Source organism: Cebus imitator, unplaced genomic scaffold (genome assembly GCF_001604975.1).
Source record: "Cebus imitator isolate Cc_AM_T3 unplaced genomic scaffold, Cebus_imitator-1.0 Scaffold857, whole genome shotgun sequence".
Lineage (NCBI taxonomy): Eukaryota > Metazoa > Chordata > Mammalia > Primates > Cebidae > Cebus > Cebus imitator.
Window position 1 is genome coordinate 268,207 of NW_016108172.1, and position 9,832 is coordinate 278,038.

Consider the following 9,832-nt stretch of genomic DNA (forward strand, 5'->3'; position numbering starts at 1 on the left):
TCGTTGTCCAGGCTGGAGTGCGATGGCATGATCTTGGCTTACTGCAAACTCCACCTCCCAGATTCAAGTGATTCTCCTGCCTCCCATATTCAAGTGGTTCAACCTCCTGAGTAGCTGGGATTACAGGCATCCATCACCACATCCAGCTAATTTTTTATAATTTTAGTAGAAATGGGGTCTCACCATATTGGCCAGGCTGGTCTCAAACTCCTGGCCTCAGGTGATCCACCTGACTTGGCATCCCAAAGCGCTGGGATTACAGGCATGAGCAACTATGCCCAGCTGTCTTTGTGAACTTTCTAACCATTTTTTCAATACTTTTTCATTCCATAAACTTAACACTTTTAAGAAATATTTTAAAAGTTTACATTGTACAGAAAATGGAAATGGGCATAAACATCACATTTTAGAACAACTGTTCATATTTTCATTTTTCATTGGTAGGTCTTGGTAAATTGCTATTGTAATAATCTCATAAATTGAAAAATATTTTTCTGTGGATATTTTTGGCAAACATTGTACCAGTGTACTACCAGAAAATAATAGTACAGTAAATATCCTTATGGCTTTTTACAAGCTGCCTGCAAGCTCCAGTCTCTATGTAAGGATCACATGCCTGGCCTTTGAAATAATTGTTTGGCCATTGATATGTCTGGGGCCCGTGGACTGGGGAAAATGTATAGCTTCACCCTGAGTCATACATTGTGTACTTGCTTTTACTGGTGTTCTCCCTACTTTTATCGGAACATCTGTTTTATAGAAACCTTGAGATACAGAATAGTCACAGATCCCTGTGCCCCTGTCCCCTCCCCATTCAGAGTGTTGCATCATTGGGCTGATGAGTTAGAAGTTTCAGTACTCCCCTCAGTCAGTCTGAGAAACATTACTGGATCATCACCCAATGCTCGCCACACTCAGGAGGTTCCTGGGGTACTCATTCAACCACAGCAGCATTGGGGGTGGGAGGCTGAGTTACCCATGAGAGTGCAAGAAATCTTGCTGAGTCATAGGGTTGGCACCAGATGGCACCAACATGACACTGAAACAAGAGCTTCATGGGTCTTTCTTCCACTCTGGCCTCCTGAATGCTGTAAAGGGAAGGGCCTTCGAGCTGGTTGGCAGGGTGAGCCAGGGAGGCATTTCCAGCAGAGGCTCTCACAATGTCCACCAGACAGAAAGAATGGCTTTGTGGGTGACACTTAGAAAAATCTGAAAAAACAACTCGATGACATTTAGCAACATATGAAGATCAAGGTTATGACAGGCACCGGCAAGAGGTTTTGGCTTTTTGGTTTTCTTTTTTTTCACGTTTGCCTATTACGCCAGATAAGACTGTCATTCAGAATGTATGCAGTCACAGAGGTGGAGCCTGATGACTGAATAGAAGTCTCTGCCAATTGTGCTCCCCACAGGAATAACAAATTTAGCAACTATCTAAATAAAAAGGCACCTTCATAAGAACTAGAAATCAGGTAAGTGATCATAGTACTTGGGTTTAACTTCATATCACTGAAAGAGGTACTGAACAGTGTGGAAAAGACAGCCTTGAATTGCTGATGCCACCCTCTGAACCTGTGGCAAGGAGAGAGGCTACATGCTTGGGGCAGGGAGAGCACAGCAGCTGTGGGGCTTTGCCTGAACTAAGTGCTGCCTTGTCATAGCAGAAAGCAAAACAAGGCTGAACTCACCCAATGCCCACCCACAGAAAAAACATTTAGACTAGCCCCAGCCATAGGGGAGTTGTTCATACCAGGGGATGGAACTTGAGTTGCGAAAGCCTGGCTGCTGTGGAATAAATTACTCTGGGGTCCTTAATAAACCTGAAAGCCTGTCTAGGTCACAAGGACTGCAACCCTTAGGCAAGTCCATGTGCTGTGCTGCACTTGGAACCAGTGTGTCTGGGGGCATGTGATCCAGGGAGACAGCAGCTGAGGCAGCTAGGGAGTGTTTGCCCACCCTTCCTTCAACCCTTGACAGTGCAGCTCGCAGCTCTGACAAAGATCTGCTTCTTCGGCCGGAGGGGAGGAAAGAGGACTTTGTCTTGCAACTAGATACTAGCTCAGCCACAGTGGGAGAGGTCACTGGTCAGAGTCACAAAACCCCCATTTCAGGTCCCAGCTTTGGGATAGTATCTCTAGACAAACTCTGGGCCAGAAGGGAGCCTGCTAGGACTCAGTAATGGCAGGATTCATCAATTTCTGATGAAAGAGCCCTTGGGCCCTGAAGAATCATCAGTGGTGACCAGGTAGTACATGCCATGGGCCTGGAGTGAGACAGAGATGTGCTGGCTTCAGGTGTGATCCAGCACATTCCCAGCTGTGGTGGCTACAAGGAGAGACTCCCTCTGCTTGATAAATGCTGAGGGAAGAGTAAAGTGGAGTTTTCTTGAGCTTAGATACCAGCTCAGCTACAGTGAGAAGAGCACCAGGTGAGCTGTAGGAGTCCATGATTCAGGTCTTGGCTCTTGGATGGCATCTCTGGACCTACCCTGGGCCAGAGGGGAGCCCACAGCCCTGAAGAATGAGTTCCAGGGCAAGCAGCACTCACAGCTGACTGAGAGCCCTTGGGGTATTATTAAGTGAACAACTGTGGTGATCTGGCACTAATCCCCATGGGACTGCAATGATGTGCATGGGGACTGACTACTCTGCCTAGGGAAAAAGGAGGGAAGAGCGGGAAAGGATTTGCCTGGTGGATTCAGTGCCAGCTCAGCCATGGTAGAACAAAACATCAGGTAGATGTCTAAGGTTTATGACTCCAGCCCAGGCTCCCAGGCAGCACATTTGAACCCATCCAGGTTTTATACCCAAGTGAGTCAAGGAATAAGCCACACTCTGAGGTTGAATTATGAGTCTTTTATTTTAGTTGGTGACTGAGAGGTGGCTAACACCCAAATTCTCTCAGCCTGGAAGAAAGAGTTAAGAGGTTTCTTATACCCTAGTTTGAAAAGGGAGGGGTGAGCCTAGCTGAAGCAATTTTTTACAGAAGCAGAGTAAGCAAAAAAGTTAAAAGATAAACTGGTACATGAGAAATAAAACAGTACCAGGTGCAAGGGCTAGAGCTGTCATAAAAAGACATCCAACTTATACATATGGGGGCTCTGGGTACTCGACAGCATCTGCATTCCCAGGCTCTGCTGGAAAGGCTTAACTCAGCCTCTTATCAGCAAATGCACTCCGGGATGTGCCCGGTGTCATCCTGCCCCAGCTACATACTGCATTTACATATTTAATGAGGGGAATAACTAAAATGAAGACACTAAGGTGGAGTCCGTCTGGCTCAAGAAGCTAACATGAAGCCTGAACAGCTCTCAGCTAAGAAAGAGAGAGTCAGTGTAAGCCAACAAAAAGCAGGTTATCACATAGGGACCGGGGGAACTTACTGCACTTAAGGGAAGGTCAGAAGCCTGGCTGGCTTCACTACCTGCTAATTGTAGAACCCCAGGGCCTTGAGTGACATAGGTGGCAACAGGTAGTTGTTACAGTGGGCCTTGGGCAGTCACAGTGCTGTGCTGACTTCAGACCTTGTGTTGTCTGGACAGACCTAGTGCTGTTCCAGAGGTCGTGGCCACAGGGGTGCTTGTGTCGCTCCTCTCCCAGCTCCAGGCAGCCTAGCACAGAGAGACAGACCTCATTTGTGGGAAAGTAAGGGAAGAAGGGAGCCTGTCTGCTAATACAGAGAATTCCTCCAGGTCTTATCCAAGACCACCAATGTGGTAGTACCTCCACAAGTCTGCAAAAAAAATGACATTCTTCACAGAAATAGAAGTGAGAAATGAATCCTAAAATTTATAGGCAACTACAAAAGAATCAGAATATCCAAAGCTATCCTGAGCAAAAACAAACAAACCTTGAGGAATCACATTATCTGATTTCAAATTATACTCTACAGCTACAGTAACCAGAACATCATGGCACTGACATAAGAACAGACACATAAACCAATGTAACAGAGTAGAAAACCTAGAAACCAATCCATACATCTGCAGTGAACTCATTTTCAGCAGAGGTGCCAAGCACGTACAATGGGGAAATGACAGTCTCATTAATAAGTGGTGCTGAGAAAACTGGATACCCATATGCAAATGAATGAAACTAGGCGTCTATTTCTCACAAAAATCAAATCAAAATAGATGGAAGATTTAAATTTCAGCTGGGCACAGTGGCTCATGACTGTAATCCCAGCACTTTGGGAGGCCAAGATAGGAGGATCTCTTAGGCCCATTAGTTTGATACCAGCCTGAACAATTCAGTGAGATTCTGTCTCTATTTTTATAATTAATTTTTTTTAATTTAAATCTAAGACTTGAAATATGAAACTAAAATAAAACAGTGGGAAAACTCTCTGAGATATTGGTCTCAGCAAATATTTCTTGAATATTTTATAAGCACAGGCAGCCAAAGCCAAAATGGGCAACTTGGGTCACATCAAGTTAAAAAGCTTCTGCACAGCAAAGGAAACAGTCAACAAAGTGAAGAGACATCCCACAGAATGGGGGAAGGTATTTGAAAACTATCTGACAAGGGATTAATTACCAGAATATTTAAGGAGCTCAAATAACTCCATAGAAAAAAAAATCTCAATCTAAATTTTAAAATGGGCAAAATATCTGAATAGATATTTCTCAAAAGGACACATTAGCCAGGCATTGTGACCTGTGCCTGCAGTTTCAGTTATTTGGGAGGCTTAGGTGTGAAAATTACCTGAGCCTGGGAGGTCGAAGCTGGAGTGAGCTGTGATTGTCCCACTGCACTCCAGCCTGAGTAACAAAGTGAGACCCTATTTCAAAACTAAGAAGGGAATACAAATAGCAGATACGTATATGAAAAGATGCTCAACATCAATATCATTGATATTCAGAGAAATTCATATCAAGATTACAATTGGAGATCATCTCACCCCACTTAAAATAGCTTCTATTTAAAAGACATTGAATAACAAATGCTGGCAAGGATACACAGTAAAGATAAACCTTGTACACTGTTAGTGGGAATGTAATTTAAGTGTAACCACTATCGAGAACAGTTTGGAGGTCCTCAGAACTAAAAACAGAGCGACCATATGATCCAGCAATTCCCCCGCTGGGTATATACACAAAAGAAAGGAAATCAGTATATTAGAGATACCTGCACTATCATGTGTGTTGCAGCACTGTTCAGAACAGCCAAGATTTGGAAGCATTCCAGGTGTTCATCAACAGATGAGTGACTAAAGAAAATGATACATATACACAGTGGAGCACTACTCAGCCATAAAGGAGAATCAGATTCTGTTATTTGCAACAATGTGGATGGAAATGTGGAGTGAAAAAAGCCAGACACAGAAAGACAAAAGTCACATATTCTCATGTATTTGCAGGAGCTAAAAATTGAAACATTTAACACATGAAGATACAGAGTAGGAGAACTGTTAGCAAAGGCTGGTAAAAGTAGTATGGGAGTTGTGAAGTAAGGGGTAATGATTAATAGGTGCACACATAGAGTTAGAATAAATTAGATCTAGTATTTGATAGCACAACAGGGTGACAACAGTCAAGAATTATTTAATTGTACATTTTACAGTAACTAAAAGAGTATAATTGAATTGTTTGTAAAACAAAGGGTAGATGCTTGGGATATGATGGATACTTCATTTGCCCTGATGAGATTATTACACATTGTAGGCCTGTATCAAAATATTTTATAGGCCACATAAAATATACATCTATAATATACCCCCAAAACCTTTTTTTTTTTTAACAATTTTCATTCAGAATTACCACACTGTATACTTACAGCTGAATTGGGGATCCTTGTGAGTAAAAAGAAACTGACTAGTGATGATTGGTTGCTTTTGAAATGGCTGCTAAATTACCTCTTTTCTAATAGTGGAAACTGAGTTGTTATGGTGATATTGCTAGTAGCCATTTTAGCAAAGGATGTAACAGAAAACAAATTTGAAACAAATAGAAGTACTTTGAAAGTTGCAGAAGCTAAAGTGCCCTTAATCTCTACTGTCATCAGTCTGTAAACTGGTTTCTTGAAGGGAGCAAAATTTGTCATTATGAACACTTAGCTCCACTGTAATGGCTGCCAAAATGTTCTCAAAACCTGCAGCTAATCTGGTGGGGCTCTAGTTCTAGTTACAACGTCAGAGAATACACAGGGAAATGTGCAGGTTTCCACATATGTGAGCTCCAGAAGCAGGGGTGACAGAGGCCAGCTCCAGTTCTACACAATGGTGTTTGTGAACACAGAAGCACCAGGAGCTATGGTCTGAACAGGAGCTATGTTTGTGATCTTTGGAAATTGAAAAACATTACAATAAAGTGTTTAATGGACATTTTTTATTGCATTTTAGGTTTTGGGGTACATATGAAGAACATGCAAGATTGTTGCATAGGTACACACGTGGCAGTGTGATTTGCTGCCTTCCTCCCCTTCACCTATATCTGGCATTTCTCCCCATGCTATCTCTCCCCACCTCCCCACCCCCTGAGTGTTTAATGGACATTTATCTTGTCTCTCTGCTTTTGATTATTTATATTTGTCTCTTTTTGACTGTAAATTGAACCATTTAAAAATTAGTGTCTATCAGATTTTTCTTCAAACTTCTCAACATCTGTTTGTCTTGTTAGAATATATTTTCCTTCAGAAACATCACTAATTATCAGGGAAATTCAAATTAAAGCCTCAGTGTGATACCACCTTATTCCTGCAAGAATGGCCATGATTAAAAAATCAAAAAATCATACATGTTGGTATGGATTTGATGAAAAGAGAACACTTACACTGCTGATGGGAATGTAAACTAGTACAAGCTCTATGGAAAACAGTACTGCCATTCAATCCAGCAATCTCACACTGGGTATCTACCCAAAGGAAAAGAAGTCATATGAAAAAGACACATGCACATGCATGTTGATAGTAGCACAACTTGCAATTGCAAAAATATGGAACCAGCCTCAATGTCCTTCAATTAATTGGTAGATAAAGAAAATGTGGAATATGTACACCATGGAATACTGCTGAGCCATAGCACAGAATGAAATAATGGCCTTGACAGAAACTTGAATGGAGCTGGAGGCTATTATTGTAAGTGAAGTAACTCAGGAATGGAAAACCAAGTATCATAAGTTCTCACCTGTAGGTGGGAACAAAGCTATGAGGATTTTACACACACACACACACACACACACACACACACACACACACACACAAACATATGTAAGTTAAACCGACCAGCTTCTATTCAGAAAATTTGCTGTGCCTGTAAAGGGTATGCCATTCAGCCATTAAAAAGAGAGAAAGAGAGAGACAGAGAGAGAGAGAGAGATCCTGTAGGCATAGTTAGAATATGTTTATGGAAAAACACAAAAGATTATGAAGTGCATATATTCCTATGGTAAATTAAGTACTGATTAACTGATTGTTAAAGCATTATCTGATTTACATTCCTTTAGCCTTATGATTATATGAATAGAAAATTAATGTTGGAAGTAGATTCAGCTGGGTTTTCAGTTAAACAAATGAGAAAACCACATATCTGCTTATATCCTAACTGCTTTCCATACTGAAGAACATCAAGCATTTGTTGACTTAGCCAGTGGAAAAAACCCAAAACTTTAAAACCAAGAAACACAAAAACGTTGTTGAGGTATTGTTTTTATACAATTACATTTTTACAGAGATTACTGTGAAAGTGGTACACTTACTCTAGTTTTATATTTATTTAAACAGTTGACAAAGTGTTGAATACAGTGGCTCATGTCTATAATACAGCACTTTGGGAGGCCAAGGAAGGAGCATCACTTGACCACAGGAGTTTTATCAGCCAGGGCAAAAAGTGAGACCCTCTCTCTACAAAAAGAATTTTTTTAAAATAGCCCAGCTAAGGGGCATGTTTCAAGGAGGGGCATTTCACTCACCTTGAAAGGCTTAGGTGAAAGGGTCACTTGAGCCTGGGAGGTTGAGTGTGCTGTGAGCTAGGGTCATGCCACTGCACTTTAGCCTGGGTGACAGAGCAAGACTGTCTAAAAAAAAAAATTGGGTCAGGACAGCTGAATAATCATGTGGCAGAGGGCTGCTCCCAGTCGGTTCCCTTAGTGCATTCAACTCATCTCCACAGTCTGTTCTGGCCAGGGGTGACAGATGCTGAGCACCTTGGGGTTTTATTTCTAACTCAACTCAGGAGAAGCACTGTGTAAGGCTGGCACCCTACCAGAAGGCATCTCACAAAATGGGTTTAGTCTAGCCAAGATGTCTCCCTCTGATCTTTCTACCATTCAAAATGTAAAGAGTATTCTTGCCCTGTAGTAGTGAAAGCTAATAAATAGTATCCATCATTTCTGTCACTGGATCGCTATTGTGGTGCCTTGGGAGTGAGCATGAAGTCTGATTTGTGCAATGGAACCCTCAAGAATGAGTCCTGAGTCAGGTGCATGAGTGCAAAGGAGACGGTTGCCTTTCTCCTCATCCCAAACTTGGGGTGCTGGATGCAGAATGGACTGGAAGCAGCTGTGCTGTGTTTGGACCTTAGCATAGGAACCCACCTGCATAGCCTGTATGTGTTTCAAAACAGCATTTGGAGCCATTCTAGTAGCTGAGTGTTACTATTTTAAAATAAATAGAGAAAAATTTTATGAATTGATTTTTTTTAAAACTGGCTATTAAATTCATTTATTATTGTTCAAGGAGTATCTACAAAATTTTAACCTCGATGCTTTCTTGCAAAAGAAGCGGAAGTAAGTACAGAGACTCTTTCAAATAAATAATCACTGAGAAACATAAATAGTATAATATTTACTTATATACATTTTTGAAGATTATACCATAATTGATTTGCATCAGGCTTTCCAATTTAGGAATGCTGAGAGGATTTCCCTCTTGGGCAAGTTTTCAAATAAATGTTGAAGAAATTGTTAAAACTGAAAACTTTTCTGTATTTGATAATCTACTGAGGTTCCAATCCATTGTGCTTCTTGTATTTATAAAGTCTATCTACAGGGTGTGTTATCATGGGCCTTGGAGTAAATATCATGTAAATGAAGGCATTTCTACATTCTATACATTCATAGGTTTTATTTCAGAAATGAGCTCTTATCTTCATGTGGAACTGGAACAACTGAAGACCTTACTACATGTTTGTATGTAATAAGGGTTTTCTCCACTGAATCCTTTTATGTTTTCAAAGAAGTGAAGCAGCTGAAGGCTTTGCCGTGTTTCCTAAGATTATGTCATTTTTCTCCATGTTAAATTCGACTATGTCTTTGAAAGTATGTGGGAAAATCAAGTGTATTAACACATTTTTTATATCAATGTTTTTTTCCAATACAAGGAGCTCTATTTTCAAGGAGAGCTGGGAAAGTTGCAGGTTTCTTTTATTTCTTCAATTGATAGAGTTCTGTCCAGTGTGAATTCTTTCACGTGTTCTAATAAACTAGAGCACAGGATGGCTTTACCACATTTCTTACATGAGAATAATGTTTTTGAAGACAGCCCAGTGAACTAACATTGTCCTGTGTTGGCTTTGTTGTTTCTCCCTCCCCAGGAATGAGTTGGAAAGGCAATTCTTGAAGCTAATTAATTATAATATCAAAGTTCCTGGCAGCATTTACACGAAATACTACTTTGATCTTCGCACTTTGGCACATGACCATGGCCTGTGTTTGCCTGTTCATCTTCTTGACAAAGAAAGAGCATGGAAGCTGGAGGTAAGACTATGAAGTTACTAAGTGGATTTGCAGTCAGCAGTGCCAACATCTGTGACTAAGTCATATTAAGTTGTGATTAGAAAAATGGAAAGCTTCAGCCCAGTGCAGTGGCTTATGCCTATAATCCCAGCACTTGGGAGG

The 9,832-nt window shown here is 41.1% G+C and overlaps 1 protein-coding gene across 1 annotated transcript in view; it reads left to right on the forward strand.

Moving 5' to 3' along the window:
* LOC108297892 (cyclin-Y-like protein 2) overlaps positions 1–9,691 on the forward strand; it is a gene marked incomplete at its 3' end in the record, with an annotated part of 33,793 nt that extends 24,102 nt beyond the window's left edge. The window contains exon 10 of the mRNA XM_037735601.1: positions 9,529–9,691. Coding sequence (XP_037591529.1) covers positions 9,529–9,691 — 163 coding nt within the window. The remainder of the gene's footprint in view (positions 1–9,528) is intronic.
* Positions 9,692–9,832: the final 141 nt, after the last annotated feature.